This window comes from Centruroides vittatus, unplaced genomic scaffold, assembly GCF_030686945.1.
Source record: "Centruroides vittatus isolate TY-2023 unplaced genomic scaffold, ASM3068694v2 contig_439, whole genome shotgun sequence".
NCBI classification, from domain to species: Eukaryota; Metazoa; Arthropoda; class Arachnida; order Scorpiones; family Buthidae; genus Centruroides; species Centruroides vittatus.
The window spans coordinates 3,022,440-3,040,328 of record NW_027122239.1 but is presented as its reverse complement, the minus strand read 5'-3'; the positions used below and the strand labels follow the sequence as shown (position 1 = coordinate 3,040,328).

Sequence of the window (17,889 nt, the reverse complement as noted above, 5' to 3'; positions counted from 1 at the left end):
AAAGGAAAATACTGAGGCTAGAATACCAGAAGGAGTCCAAATTTATTTAAGATAAAATGGTTTTTAAGCCAAACTGCACCATCTTCAGAACTAATGTTTAAAAATAGAATGTTGGAGAAACATTCAAAAACCTTGAGTTAGTAAAATAAGGGAATTAAAAAGCTTAAAACTTTGAACAGATAAGAAAATCAAACATATCAGTAAATAAAAATATAGAAACACAATTTTTGTTAATGTAAGTATTAATATATTACATTAACAGTAACTTAACAAAAGCTTTCCTTGTGGTATAGAACTCTCTGAATTTGAAGTCTGTGAAATATGACATTTGCATGGTGCTGGTATGTTGCTATTTTAGATAGCTGCAAAACTTCTTTCAACAAGTCATTTAGTGCAGACTCTATCTAACTCTGGATGAAAATGAATCTTGTCTATAAGAGATGTTAGAATAATTGTTCTGTCTTGCAATCTCTCAGAAACACTGTATTCAATATAATTTAACATTGCCCTCAAAAAACATTATACCAGTTTCTTGTGTGCTGTGTAATTTAGACTGTTAAATATCTAAAATTAAAAGTAAAAGTTGTACTAATACAACATCATGAAGAAGTGTGCATGAAAGTTGGGACAGTTTTATATTTCTTCACAAGAAATGTTTCAATTTAGATGGACCATATAGTATCTACTACTAGTATGATCTGAGATTGTAGAGTGAGGTCCAAATAAATCAGCAGCCACAAGGTGATTTGCTTGTGGCTTGGGAAAGTTTATTTGCTGCTGGTAACAGATTTGATGGTTATACCAAAAACAATGGACCTTGAAATGTACATTGACATTTTGAATATGCAATTAGCAGCATATTTTTGGGCCAGTAATATAATGCTAAATAGTAAAGTAAACTGTATATTTCAGCAGGATAATGCTACTCCATACATTCAGGACAAAACAGTGGTTAAACACTCATGGAATCAAGTGTTTAAATGGCAACACAATTTCTTAATCTAAATATAGAAAACAGCTGGAGTTATGATGTGACATATTTATAATCCTGAGAGAGGGCTCTCATAAATTACTGGTCTTAGAGGCAATATATGGTGCATGGGATTCAATTATATCATATTATATTCTTAAGTTGATTAAAAAGTTTGTCAAAATGGCAGAATATCTAAAAAACGAAGGAGGACCAACTTTGTTCCGATTGCAAAACAAAGCAAATATTTTCTTTCTTTTTTTTGATATCACAGAATAATAAAATCAATTCTCTAATCTCTAGTAACATCAATAAATTATCAGCAATTTAATTGAAATAACTTAAATAATTTTTTCATGCTGTCTACTGTGATATGTTTCTCTTGGTCAGTAAGTTTTGTAATCCACTTTTTTGTAATCCACTTTGTACAAATTTTTAAAAAATATCAAACAGTAATGAAGAATTATTTTAGTACTGCCAATCAATATATGGACTGTTTATTTTGTCTATTTTTGAAAAAGTTGAGAAATCACATAATTTACATATAATTTAGTATGAACTTTTTATTTATAAATAAAAATTGTATGCTTTGATCAATTGAAAATTCATCAATAAATGACATTGCATAACCATTGATTAAGAAAGTGGTGTAAGTCCATTTTCTGCAATCCAAGCACTTAGGGATTGTCTATAAATTATGTCTGCATTTTTCTTGAAATTTTTACTTCCCCCTCTTGTCCCATTTTGTCCAAGTTTCCGTAACTCCTTCCCCTCTTCAAATGATGTCCAACAAAATGCAACCCCTGTTATAACCTTTATCTCTCTATGAATGATAGATACCATAAGTAGAAATGAAACATACAAGAAATTTTGAAATAAATATAATAAAATGCATAAACTGTATAAAATTTAATGAAATAAATGAACATCCACCAAAACTCAACCCCCCTTGTCTTACTTTGTTTTATTTGTTGTAACCCCCTCCCTCTTTTCCAGTGTGGACATCATTTGTGGACAGCTCCTTATAAGAGTAAAACTATGAATTTTATCAACAAAAGTGCAATTTGATGGAATGGAAATAGATGGAATGAAAAAAATTTACATAACAAACCTAAATGAAAAGCAGTGTCTAATGATATGCTCATAATAATGATAAACTTATTATAAAATAGTTTAACAATAAGTATATATTTTTAATGTTGAGAATAAACAATATTTTATTTCCTGTTATTATTTATAAACAAAATCAGAATAAGACACAATATATTTTAAGAGAAATTGAATTTTAGATAATTGAAATTTAATGACTTTTACAGTTCATTATTTATGAAAGTAGTGTAAGTTCATTTACGACCCAGAAAGAATATATTAGTTTAGTTAAATTCGCTAAAGAGTAAATAACTACTCATCACACCTGGGATATAGTTAATCACATATTCTGAACCAATTACAGGGTGTAGGTGATAAAAACAAACAAAAAACCTGATGAAGGACTCAGAAGGAGTTTGAAAACGTTCATTTTTTTTGTTTTCATCATCTACACACCGTAATTGGTTCAGAATATGTGATTAGTTAAATTCACATAAATTGATTACATAAATGACTTCTATGTATTTTTGAATTGACTAAAATGCAAACCTTTAAATATCTTGAAAGAAGAAAAATTAGACTTACAGCACTTTCAAAATAAACAGTCCATATCTAAATTTGAACTAATTAACGTTATTATGATATGGAGGTTTTCTGTAACTAATATCTTCACAGTAACAGTGTTTTATTTATTCACAGCTTGACAAGGCATCTTTGATAGAGACAATCTGTTAAACTTAATCATTTGTCTTAAAATTGATGTATGCACTTCACAATAGTTGTATATGAGCATGATTAACATTAAAATTCATACAATCATTAGTAATTCATACTTTCCGGAGCTGCATGCTTATATAAGTAAATTCAAAATTTTGTCCAAGTAAATCACAAATGTTTTTGTGAAATTCATGTTAGAAAATTTCAATTAAATATCTGCCATAGAGTGACTGTTGCTAAACTATTTATGGTATGATAACTGTTTTTGATGTGTTGTAATGTTATTTGTTTACACACATTGAAAAGTCAGGCCTCGGAGTCGCTCACTTTTCTCACTTGTACTCACTTTTCTGAAGTATCCTCACTTTTCTCACTTTTCAGGTCATTTTCTCACTTTTCTCACTTTTTTGGTCATTTTCACGTGCTTAATTAAGATGTGGGGCAAACCAAAAATAATTTTAAAGCCAAACGAATTGCCGAATTATCGGACTATCAGAATAGAATTTTTTAGAAGAAAATACGCGGCCCTGAGCAGACTCAAAATTGCAACTGCCCGCTCAGTGTCGTTAGGTTATAGAAAACAAAAATTTATTTAACGTATTTAAAAAAATCTTTTATGCACTTAAAAAACCCCTCTCATTACAAATTCAGAAGCCAGTGTTGAGTAAAGTTATGTACTCATGCCATATTTTCATTATTCGCCAAAATCTACCTTATCCGAATTGCATTTCCTTCTACAGAGTTTAAAAATAAGTATTCTAAGCATCCCTGCAGTTTTGGCTGTTTTCTAAGAAAATCACTAAAGTCCTTTTGCAGGGGAAAGCACATTACGCAGAGGGATTAATCTCTCAAGCTGACAACACTGCTGCCGCTTTTAAATTCAAAATATATAATTATTAAAATTAACACGAGATAGTAGCGTAACCTCCTACCACTAAAAAAGATTTCGTTTCTGACCATTTAGTTATCCTGGTTATAGCCCAATAATTTGGCAGATTATTTGGTTTTAATTAACAATCGGGTTATGGAGTTGTCGTTTACAAAAATATTTTTTTACTTGATTTATCTTTAAATAATTTCATAAACTTGAGTTTAATAAAATTACTTTAATGATTTCATAGCATATTGTTAACGTTAAATCACATCTACATCTTCCCATAAATGTATGTTTAAATTGACTACAAGTATAATTATTCCATATAGTAAGTGTTATTTTCATAAAATGTGTGATTACTTTGCTTGTGAAATATCCATTTTTTAATCTTCTCTTATGCCGATTATAATTGTGCATTAATTGAGAGACTAAAAAAGTAAACGAAAATGTAAATTCATATTTACATATAAAATTTACCAAATAAATTAAAATATTCGAAGTGTTGTAAAAAGTACAACACGTAATTGCTTGTGAGAAAGATTTTCACACGCTTCCCAAAGGTTAACAACTTTGCAACGATGTTGGTTTTTATTCATCTGCAGGAAAAAGTTTTTTGTTATTTATGAAATCATTAATAAAATATTATTTTACTTATATTATTTGGAGTATATTTATTTCAGATTTATTATTTTATTTGGAAATCAATATTTACACATCTCGAAGCATTAAAAAATAAACAGTTTCTGATAATGATAAATATCCGAGAATAGCCAAATTAGTGAAATCAGCATCGAAAATCCCGTTCCCATGAATGAGAGGATCAATTTTATGCCGGGCACTTTCTCCTGATAGAGCATCAGTGTTGGAAAGAATGCTTAATTCACTTTTGATTGTTAAGGAGGGACTAAACATGTATGACCAAAGCCCACACCTTGTACCTATTGCAAAGGACGACTGAAATTAGCTTCCTCGGTGCATGGAAATTATCAAGAACGATTGGAAAATGAAAAGAAGTTAAAAGAATAAGAGAAACGGAAAAAAGAGCACAGAAATGTTTTGAAGAACAACAAAAGAAAGCTGTTCGTAACATGAAGATTATGGAACGGCAACTGAGTTTAAACCAGAAAAATGTAGAAGAAAATGAAATACATGCGACAGTCTAAGTTTTGTTAGAAGCAGCAAACAAAAAAACTGGAGAAGGCTATTAACAGCAAGAACATGAATGAAGTACAAGCAGCACGTGTGATGCTTATTAGTGTTAAGTGTTCAAAAGCAAGAGGAAGCGAAATAGAAGGAAGTTGATAACATGCAGAATAATCTTAATAAAAGAACATCATCTTTCATGACTGATTATTTACAGAAGCCAAAGACTTTTCAAGTATTCATGGTTTACTGAAAATACAAAAGCCACTGATTATCGGGAAACAGAAAAAAAAACGCGATATAACCGAGTAATAAAAATTCTGGGCTTTTACTAAACAGATTATACATGCTATGGAATCTCTGTTCTTTCATCAGCAAGTGTTTCTGATATAAAATAAGCTTAGTTTTTCAATCCTGAATTTTATTCGTAGGTTATATCGAATTACCGGTAATTGACGTTTACGTAAACATCGAAACCATGAACGCCCATTTAGCATTGTTTCTTTAACAATGACATTGAAAGACAAATACTGTCGATATAAAAACATCAATTGCGATTTTATTATACAGTACTATATAAATCGCTTATTAGAAATTCGTGTAGTTTATATTTTTCAATAAAAATTATAAATGCTGTAATTGAAAATTTAAAAAAAATGAATATTGAATATATAATAGAACACCAAAACTTATAAAATTACAGAGTAAAAATTCTCTAAAAAGCAAAATGAAGTTACTACTGTATAAAAATTTTAGAAGTTTTCGTTCAGAATCAGAGAGATCTTTTCCTTACACGTTATGCGGTGAATTCGAAATTTCACACCTTTATGTGAATTGACGCAATACCGTTAATTCACATAAATGTATGAAATTTCGAATTCACAGAAACTTGTAAATGAGGAGACTGTACTTAAAACTAATAAATAAACAACTTTTATATCAAAAGGAAACAAATGACAATCGATCTATCCACCTGTTCTGCATATTTAGCTCTTTCTCGTATTTCGTTGCAAATAGAAATTCAGTGGTAATTGGTAATTTAAAATTAATTGACTCAAATGCTTTTAAAATTTAGGGGACCAAAAAAACGCGATATAACGAGTGGCTACTATATTACAGTATATACAGAAATTTTTAAAATGTGTTTAACCATAACAGAATAAAAAGAAATAACAATTTTTACTGCTGTTTTGCTGAGTTTTCCTTCTGTGTTTTCACTTTGTTTTGTCACTATTGCACTCACTTTTTATTCACTTTTTCTGTATTTCAACTCACTTTTCTCACTTTTTCAAAGGGGAAATAGCACTCCGAGGCCTGAAAGTGGAAGAAAACAACAGCGATTATAGATTTATAATGTTATTACCAAAATATTTTGAACTGCTTTTGTAGATTAAAAAGAAATGTGAATAGTAAATTTTTTAAAGTTTTAAATGAAGTATTCTTTTGATATAAACATAGTAATATTTATGATAATTTGCATTGTTCTTAATTTCAGTATTTTCTTGTTTGGAAAAGAAAATTTATAATAAAAATATCTGCTGGCAATTATATAGAAAACTTAAAGAATAAATGACAAGGAAACATAAATTACATTTTAATGATAGAAATGGTACATAAATGGTAGGAAAAAAAAATATATTTGTTTCTACTATTTATGTACCATTTATATCAGTGTTTCTCAAACTTTTTGGACCGCGACCCCCCTTCTGCACTTAAAAATTTCAAAGGACCCCCAAAGAATAAGTATGTGTCAAAAAACATCCTGGAGGGAGGGGGTTAGGCTCGTATTTAAATATTTATATTATTTTTATTATTTATATGTGCAATTTATTTAAGTAAAAATTATTTTATATATTTTTTATTTCTATTATTTCTAAACATGAATCCATAGTAAATTTATAAAATATTTGAAAAAATTGATCTGGCATCAATTTTTCAGCGACCCCCCCCAAATATTTTTCACGACCCCCACTTTGAAAATCACTGATTTATATTATGTTTATTTCAAAATTTCTTGTGTGTTTCATTTCTACTTACGGTATCTATCATTCATAAAGTGATAAAGCTTTTAACAGGAGTTGAGTTTTGTTTGAAGAGGGGAAGGAGTAGGAAACTTGGACAAGAGGGGAGGGGGAGTAAAAATTTCAAGAAAACTTAAAAACCAAATACAAGTAAACATATATGGTAGGAAAAAAAATACATTTTTTCCACCATTTATGTTTGCTTGTATTTGGATTAAGTTTTAATTATAATATGTATTTATTTTTATAGATAGAGAACATTAATAAAAACAAAACTAAATAAATTCTATAATTAGAAAAATTTCAAGATTTCATTTAAAACTTGATATATTTGTAATGTTTATTAATTATGAATATACATTTATTGAATCTGTAATTGGATTTATCTTGTAATAAAAATAATTATTAATATTTTTATACTTTTAACTGTATAATGATGTCTTATTTTCTCACATTACAAATTTAAAAAATTTTATTTTTCACAATGCATTTTACTTTTTTTTAAAGTTATTTTATTAGAAGCTATTGGTATTTGTTTAAATCCAAAGGATACAATTTTGTTATATTTAACAAGTATTTATATCTTGTAATGTATCAATATTTTAATTTGTTTATATATATATATATATATATATATATGCATGCTTTACATGTATTTTAAGAGTATAAACAGAAAATTATTTTTAATTAAAAATCATTGAGCATAATCAAAATTATTATTTTCAGATTACTGAATTACAAGAACGATTACGTTATTTTCAATCCCAAAATGTACCTCCTAGTACATCTCCTCTTCCTCCAAATGCACCTGGTCAACCTATATCTTCTGTTTATGCTCCATCTCCATATGGGTACAATTCAGGATCTCAGGTACATTATCCTCAATCACAAATGCAGCAGTCTGCACAACATTTTGGCCAACAGGTTTCCCAAATTCAAGGGTCACAAAATAATGGACTTCATTCTCCATCTCAAAAAAATCATGTAGGGATGCAGGATATAAATGTGTGCCCACAGCAAATTTCTGTTGATCATGATCAGGTCTGTAATTCTTAAAAATTTCATTTTTAATAACTATGATATAACCTCGCCAACTTTATTTTCTATATAAAATTTGGAATATTTAATAAATAAGTGTTTCATTTTGTCCTTGTTTTATTAGACTTGATTTTACTTAATTATTATATTTGAGTTAGGATCTCTTTTAATTTTGCTTATAATTATGGAAATACTTTCAGTTTAAAAGAATTGATAATTTCATTTCAATCAGTACTCTAGAATAGAAGAAAATCTGGATTGTGGGTTAAAATTAGTATAGTTTTTGTGAGGAAAATAATTGTTTTAATTAAATCAATCAATTTATAGAAAAATTATAATGTCTGGATTTCAGTTCTTTTTTATATACCTTATTTAATGAAAATCATATAGTAAACTAAACTTAGTTAGTAAAGATAGGTAATTAAGTAGCCTATTTGTAATCTGAATTGCGTAATATCACTATTGAATTAGCCAGGTTATAGCCCAACAATGATCTAGTATTATCAATTAATTATTAATAAAATGATTATAATTAAATTGATTTAAAGGTATTATATTATCTTCTAGCATTGAAATCAATAAAAGAAAGATAAAAGTTTTATTTATTTATTTATTTTTTTGAAGATATGTGATGACAGTTTATATTTCACTTTATGAATATTCATTCAATACTTCTTGAAAAATTTACTCTCCATTACTGATATATAAAATATTGAATATCTATATAACTTAGCTGAAAATAATATATTAAAAATAATTTTTTTTTTCAAATTAATTTTATATTAAACTATTCTAATTTGTAACATAAAATATTTTATGGTGTCATGTTTGAGAAATTAGTTTTATAAATAGGCTTACTTGACAGTTAATCACATTACTATGGATTATATTTAGGTACAGTAGCCTCTTGATTTAATGGACAAAAAATTTCTGTCCTAAAGGAAAAAACTTAGAAATTTTTTAAATTCAAATTTGCAAATAGAGCATACAAAAAGATGAGTCAATGAATATAAATTACTCAGTGTACATTATAATAATAATTTATTCATGCTTATACAATAATATTAGGAAAAAATGCTAAATTCAAGAACCAAAACAGATTTTTATTCAGAAGTGTTTTGTCTTCTCCAGAACAAAAACATTCAAATAAAAATTTGTTTGGGTACCTGAATTTAGTATTTTTTCCTAATAATTTTGACTCTGGTGCTAAGTATGAATGTTTCTTTTGTTGTTATGTATTATAACAACATTTTAGTACATGTTGTACTGACATTGTAAGTTCATTATTAATATATGCTTTTAAATACATTTGATTTAATGAACTTTTGTCAATAGCAAATATCATACCTTAATTAGTTCATTGAATCAAGGAGCTGCTGTAACTATTAATATTTTTGACATAAAGAATAATAATAATAAATTATGTGTATATAAATAACTTTTGACTTGAAGATTAATTAATAGTATTATTAATTTGTTATATTCCATTTTTTATTAATTCATACTGGTGAGGTTATATTGTAAAAATAACAATATTGATTTTGTATTCAAAATTTAAACTTTACTCACAGAGTAAATTGCACTCCTATATACAGAAATATATACAACGTTGATTTTTTATATTTTTAAATGAATATTGTCATAATTTATCAAATGTAAACATCCTTGCTTGGAAATATGCAGGGTATCCACTTAAACATCTATTCGGAGGCAAAAAATTTCTTTCCAGCATAGGTTAGGTCATGTTCTGGACTGTGATGGACACAAATACACTGGATTCTACTGCTATCTACAATCAACACAATATGCAGAAGATGCCACACAGTGATTTGAGTGGTGCATTATGATGGTAAGTTTACAGTGTGATATATCACAATCCTTCAGTGCATTTTATGGATTGACATAGCACTGTTTTTCTCAAATGTATAACTGTCACAATTACACCACTGGGCAGAGTGCTTGATGCACTCTGCCCAGTGGTGTACATTGACAGCCATGACATCAAGCAGATTTTACCTTAAATGTCTGACATGGAATTTGAGGTCAGCAGCTTTTCAGTCCCGTATTCATTGACAGTACCCTGAAAAGTGAATGTTATCCAAACATCCTAAACAAAACAGTGGATGAATGGCTTAATGATTTACATTGGTTTGGTATCAACAGGATGATATGCCATTTCATTTTCGGACAGATATGCTTCATTGGATTGCAGAGCAGTTGGCATTTGCTGGATAGGACAACATTGTTCTGTTCTGTGGCCACTACATTCCCCAGACTTGACCCCTGTGTGTTTTTTCCTGTGGAGTGACCTAAAAGCATCTACATATGATGTATACCCAGCAATGCCATGTGATGTTGGTGAACTAGAGAGATGCAAACAAGGGGCCTGTGAAATGGCAAGACCAGGAATGCTACTTGCCATCCGTAATTCCACACTTAACCATCTGCATCTTTGTTTTGCTGCTGAAGACAGTCATTTTAAACATATCTGTTAAGAAAATAAACTTCACTATTTTGTATCAATTTCTGTAACATTGTCTTTACCCTTTAGAACCATAGATTATTTGTATGTTTTGCTAAATTGTCTTAAATTAATTTCTCTTGGTATTTTGCACTGAAACAAGCATTCAGCACATGCATAAACTTGTGCAAATCAGAAAAGATCTCTCTTGCCCTAGATAGATATTTAAGTGGACACCTTGTATTTATAATATATTAAAATCAAATAAAAAATAATAGAACATTATAAAAATATAGACATAGATATATATTTAATAGTCTATTTAGCAAATTTTGAAGCAGTTTTAAGATCTGTTATGACAAAAAAAAACTTTTATTATTAATTATATTATTTTAGAATATATTAATAATTTAAGTAAAAATTTTTTCCTGCATTTGTGCATGTTATTTCATTATATATTCAATCATATTCAGTTAGATTTTTGTGTTTTTTTAATGAAATGTGATTATTTATATATTTTATTTATTTTTAATTCAAAACTAGTTTTCTTCTAAAAATTTCAAAAATTTGGACTATTCTATTACTGTGGCCAAAATGTAGTATATACTGTGGGGTTTATTTAATTATATTTGTTTTTTTTCCTTGCAGTCAATTGTCAAAAATCTGTACTTATGAATATAAACCTGTCATGTTTATAGACATGATTTAATAATAATAAATATCTCATGTATGTGCTTTACTAAATTGATCTGTTAGATTTTGAGATTAAGTTACATATAATGAAATTTTTAAATTTGTTTAAAGAAATAAAAAGTTGTGGTAAAATACAGTCTGTAACAAAAATATAAACGTACCTGTGTTTTAAAAGTTTTTTAATTTTAGGTTAAAAACCTATAAAAATTACTTACACATACTGATATTAAATATAATGTAATACATTTTGGTAAATTTTTATATTAAAATAATTACTGGTTTAAAAGTTATTTCAATTTTTTAATTTTAGATCGTATAAAAATTTTAAACACAGGCTCAGAAATGACTAAAAATGTATAATAATAATTTTAATATTAACAATAGACAGCATTAATTTTTAAATCAAATATGGTGGCAATTTAAACAGTGTTTAGAAATTTTAAAAGGATTTTAAACAATGCCTTGTGGTTGCAATCTAACAGAACAAGAAATTTGTGAAATATAGAATTCACACTCAACAACCTTTTAAAAATCCAGTAATAGCAATTGAAAACAAACGTTTTTGAAATATATTTACTAACGTTGTGAAATATATTTACTACATGGATCTGGCAAGTCATTAAGACAAGTAGCAGCTAGTGTGAATCATTCTATATCTGCTATAAGGCATGTTTTACAACAAAAAAAAACAGTATGGAAAAATTAAATGATCTAGTAGGCCTAAAAGCCTGACTGACAGCAATAGATGCCAAGTATTTCAATTAATAACAAGCAAACATATGTCATCAAGAGAAGTTGCAGCTGCTCTACCAACCAAAGTATCACACATGACTGTTTAGAGAACCCTAAATAATAATCAAAATGTAAACCTCATAAAAATGAAAGGTAAACCAAAATTAAACAAACAGCACCAATTAGCTAGACCAGGGGTGGCCAACAAGTCGATCGCGATGCCAATTTTGGTCGATCTCTCGCGATGTCTTGACTTAATGTGTTACACTTGTAACTGAACGCAACGCGTGAACATAACGCGCAAAAGCAACAATATGCATGCAGTTATGACTGGACTCGTAGAAAACACAGCCATTTAGCTTGAATATTTGATACTGTCATGCGGTAGCTTCTTTTCTTTAGTATTAACAATATTATTATTATTAATCAATATTATTTATCCACGGTGACAACGTTGAGTTTCAATTTTTCATTTGTTTAAAATGTAAGTACCTGTTCTTTATGTTTTAAATTAAATTATGGCTTTTCTTACCTATCTATTTACTTGATAAGTGAGCGTTTTTGGCAACAGACCTCTATATTTTTGGATTTTTGGAAATACGTCAATTGAGAAAAATATCCCAGTATCACCAAATGTAGCAAATATATTTATTCCTGTTTCAGAACTACATACCTGTGTGAACTGGCATTTTCATACTTAAAGTTAACGAAGACTAAACATTCTGTCCTGACTGATTCCCATACTGAAGAATCATTATTATTATCTTTGTCAGGATATACACCTAATTATGTTTCCTTGGTAAGAGACGTGCAAACTCAGTCCTCCCATTAATGTAACGTAATAAAATAAATTCTAAATCTGTCTTTATCAGTAGCTAATTTGAATTAATAAATATTGTTAATAATTACTCATGTTGTTTTAATTCCCCTGGACATGAGTTTTTGGCTCGTTAAATAATTACGTTGTTTTTTACGTAGGTAGATATACAGGGCGTTTCAGTACAAAGAGCACTCCCACGAGCTATTGATAGATTAGCAAAAAATAAGTCTAAAAATCTTATATCATTCTTCCATGATAAATTTTCCTCGCCCAAAAAAAAATCGCGAAAGTAAAATCTTATAATCAAATTATCAGCCGTACTGTGCAGTTTTATAACAACTTTTTCAAGTTTACGAACAAATAGTACCACAATTTATACATTGTAATTGATAAAAAAAAATTAAATTATATTTTAAGTTAATAAAAATCTATCTTGAAAGTGTCGAAAAATCGATTTTTTTGTAGGTGCCGCCTGTACGGAATGAACTCGTAACTGCAAATATCAAAAGATGGGTCTGGAAATTTATTTTCTTTATGAGCTTATATCTTCAAAACTTAATAAGTGATTTAAAAAATAGAAAATAGTTTTGAACATATATTTTCCTTATCTACCCATAGCTCGCGGGAGTGCACCTCGTACTGAAGCACAGTGTATAAACATAGTATGTATTTCACACCCCCCCTCGCCACTTAGACTATGCCTACGACAACAAGTCGATCGCGACACATTTTTAAGATAAAAAGTAGATCTTATGTACACAAAAGTTGGCCACCCCTGAGCTAGACTATAATGGGCAAAGAAAAAATGTCTTGGACCTCCAGAGTTGCATCAAATAGTACTTACAGATGGAAAAAAAATGGAAGTTAGATGGACCAGATGGCTTTTCAAATTATAGACAAGAAAGAATGAAAAAGTGAAAATGAATAGACAGTGAGGAGGAGGATCAGTTATGGTGTGGGCAGGTTCTGAATATGGTGGTAAGACAGACATTGTTTTTATTAGTGGTAAAATAAACTCTAAAAATTATCAAAAGATGCACTATGAGAACTGGATTACATTTGGGCTATTATTTGGCAAAAGTAACTGGAAATTGCAACAGGACAATGCTTAAGTACATACCTGGAAATAAATAAAGCAAGAGCTTGAAAAAGAAAACATTGAGGTAATTGATTGTCCATTTAGAAGCCCAGATATGAATTCCATCAAACATCTATGGGCTGCCTAACATTTGCTATCTATGGAGGAAACAAATAAGATAACAGTGTAAATGAACTAAAATTGGCAATTATGGATGCATGGGAGGCACTAACTGAAGAAAAAATTATTAAAAAATTAGTAAACTCAATGTCAGATAGAGTATTTCAGCTAATTTCATAAAAAAATTGTTACAAAATATTAAAGCAATTTTTAATTATTTCTTAATACTGTGTTTATAATTTTGTTAGTCAAAATCTAAAAAATTCTATAAATGATGTAATCATTTTATTATTATTATAAAACTTTTATTGTTAAATATTAAATTAAATAAAAAAGGCATTTATATTTTTGTTACAGACTATATATATTTTAAATAATTTCAGAAATTTGTTATTTCATGGTAACAGAAATACTGTTTTTGTAACAAAATTTTATGATTAACAGTTAATTATTCACAGTTATTGATTTAAAAGATTAAATTATCAGGCTCACTAGAATAAAATTTATATATATAAATCATATATAACAAAGAAATTCAGGTAGACAGTAAGTTTTGGAATCATTTGCTATCTATTTCTGTATTGATTAATTGATTTTCTCTTACTGACTGAAATGAAATTTAAATCTGTAGTTCATATTAAAAACAATAATTAATTAACTTATTTTTTGATGATTTATTAAATTTACATAATCATTTAATAAGTAAGTTTTTATTAATATTTTAGTAACTATTTTTAATATCATGCAAAATGTTATAATTGATACTATCAAAAATATCTTTTATTTAGTTTAAAAGAGTTATTAAAAATATTAATATTTGTGATTATTATTGTGTTGTAATATTTAAATGATTGATATAAAAAATAATTTTCATTTTCATATCCAAATTTATAAGAAGAAAAATTCAGATAGTACTTCAAAAGTTTTTGGATTGTTCCAATGCATGGCTCATTGACTGAAATTATAAACTTTGTTTACAACTGAATGTTTTTTGAGTCTCTTCAACAATATTCAATTTAGTACAGTAGTCTGAAATAACATATAGTAGTTATATATTGAATATTAAATATTGCATTCCAGAAGCTTCTCAGTATGAAAAAATAAAATAATAATAATTTAATTTTAAAACACTTTAAAGTGGCAATTTTTTAATTGGTATTATTACCATAATAATTTGGTAGCAAAATGATGGATCATCTATATTTTTCCATGTTCTGGAATTTTTTCAATAACATCCTCTGTTAAAAATAAATTTATTATCAAAAAAGTGCATGTTGGTGTATTTAACTGTAATTAGTTATATGCAAATGTCACTTGTATATAATAATTTTTCAGTTAAATTGCTTCTATACAAATTATATTAATGGTGTTATAATAATAATAACTTTTTCAGATTTAGATATGAAGAGAATTATTTTTGAAAACATTGATAAATTTTGTCTAACAGTTTTTTAAGAAGTTTAATTTTTAATATTAATGAATAAGTAAAAGTAACTGTTTTTAAAATTAACAAATGATGGAAATAACTTTTTTATTAGGAATTAGAAGAATAGCATAATTTTTAATTGACTTATTTTTGAAATAAAATGATAATGTTCTGAGGTGCAAGAAATTACTCTCTCTCATAATGCTCCTGATTAAAAATATTTAACAAACCAGTAACAAGTAAAAGAAATAAACAAGATTAAAAAAAATATGTATGCACATAGCTAAAAGATTTTAAAGTTAGAAAAAAATTTAAGTATAAATTTCTGATGTAATTCTTAGCAGAAACAGATACATCTTGGTTTTTTTTGTTCTGTTGAATAAAAACAAATGAAAGAAAAGAGATTGTGATTATCTCACATTGGAGGAAAGTTCTCCAGAACTGATGAAGAATAATTTTTTGGATCTGAATATGGATATCAATTTGAAGAATGTGTGTACTTTTGCTCAAAATTTCAGTAATAATAAATGTCTTTAAACACCACATAATTTAATATTTTAAAAAAATTATAGGAAACAAAACATTAATGGAATCTAACTGAAAATCAGTAGACATAATACATGCATGATAAAACTTGAACTAATTAATTTAAATATTACATATAGAGGGTGATCATAATTAAAGATTAAATGTTCACAGCACTCTAGAAAGAACTATTGGGCAAATCTCAACCAAATTTGGTATACCTAATGTCTTCTATATATGGTTTTGATTTTCAGGAAAAAGTTTGTTTCATATTTTAATCATTAGGCTGAAATTTGAATCTGCTGTTTCCATATGTGTTGCATAATATGTATGTTTTTTAACAAATGTTTTGAGGATTAAGAAGCAAAGTGCAATAATTTTATTTCAATTACAAATATAGAATTGACAATTATATTCAAGATATGGCTTTGTGTGTCCTCTATCTTCTTTCTTTAAAAGCTGCGTTTGTTGCACAATACATTTAATGACAGAACTCAGCTGACCTTTGTGAAGTTGTTGCATATGTTGTGAAGTTTTGTCTTTTAAGAGAACTACATTGGAGCATTGCAGTAATAAATGAAGCTCTTTAGATAGTCTCATAACCAAAAGTTCAGATTTGGTGATTATGGAGGCCTTGGTATTGGAAATGATTAGTTATAGTCTCATATGAAAATGTTATTGTAGTAAGGCTTGTACTGTACATTTAAGTCAATATGTGGGATTGCCACATATTGTCTAATGATCGTGATGTTCAAACAATTTTTCTGCTGCAGCAATACTAGAATGACAAAATTTTTAAGTGTATTTCTGTATCTAATAGCATTAACAGAAACCACAGTACCACCACTCAAACCTTTAAAAATGCAGTATAATTTTAATTTTGAAACATTTTCGGTTGTCTTAAATGACCTTTTCCAGGATAGAAAGAAACAAATTACAATTTTAAAATAAGAATGGAATCTTCCAGCTTTTGTTCTTACTTTTATACATGTGCTCATATCTTTATACATATAGTGAAAGTTTTTTGAAGTATATCTAGTCCCTCAGACAACAATGATATGTAGACTCTGCAAAAGTCAATTTCAGATTACTAGTGTTAACGAGGAATTTCCAGAGATGCCTCCCCTATAATTTGGCCAACATTAGCCAAATTATAGGGAGCCATCTCTGGTTGACAATTCCTCCCCTCCCCAGAATGATTCCTGTACCATACTAGCTCCAACTCTGCAAACCCGGAATATATCATACAAAATAGCAACAAATTGAACCTTAAAAGAAATTCCAGGATAATCAGGAATCTTGAAAAAGATCTCCCGTAAAGATCAAAAATGTTAGAATTTGCAATTGATTATCCTGGAATTCCTTTTAAGGTTCAATTTGTTGCTATTTTGTACCATATTATATGGATAGTATGTTAATCATGGCATTGCTGAGTGAATAAGGTGTTCAACTACTGTACAGTATATTGTGCTTTAAACATTTTATTTATTGTAATTCAACATTTTATACATTCTAATTTTCGGATATGTATGCAGCAAGCCTACACAATAACAAAAATCCCTCTTTCAAGTATAGAATTACTGATGTAGCAAAATGAATGAGTTGAGGAAGTAACATAGTATGAACTCTTTTAGTTATTACAATTGTAATCATTCATTGAATGGTTTTGTATCATGTGACACCCTCAACTTTCTCATGTTGCTACACCAATAATTCAAGACTAGACAAGAAAGGAACTTTCTATTTACTTGACAGTAGTTCCTGATATAATACAATGTTGTAGAAATAAAAATCATGGAAAATGTGGAAGATAATTTTTAAATTTTTTATTGCATATCAAGTAAATTTTATAATTATAAAATATTGATTTTTATTTGTAAAAATAAAAAAATTATGTTGCTCTAATGATTTATTTCAATGCACATCACAGAAAAACCTTTAAAATGCAAGAGAGAACCTGTAATGTACAGCACAGTACTTGTGCTGCTGCTAACATACCTACATAACACAGCACATTAAGAATGTGGAAAATTTTACTTGTAAATGATTGGGAGTTGCATCAAATGACTTTTCTGTGAATTACTAAGGAGAGTAGTACTACAATATATATCAAAACTTGGCTAAATCAAAGTGGGCCATCTCTGATAGCTTCCTTGTAAAAGTGTAACTAATATTAGCTGTA

At 28.0% G+C, this 17,889-nt stretch overlaps 1 protein-coding gene across 1 annotated transcript in view; it reads left to right on the top strand.

Moving 5' to 3' along the window:
• The window catches only part of LOC136977036 (chromodomain-helicase-DNA-binding protein 7-like), a 187,579-nt gene that overhangs the window by 45,353 nt on the left and 124,337 nt on the right, over positions 1-17,889 (top strand). The window contains 1 exon segment of the mRNA XM_067272465.1: positions 7,541-7,684. Within this exon segment, the coding sequence (XP_067128566.1) occupies positions 7,541-7,684 (144 nt within the window).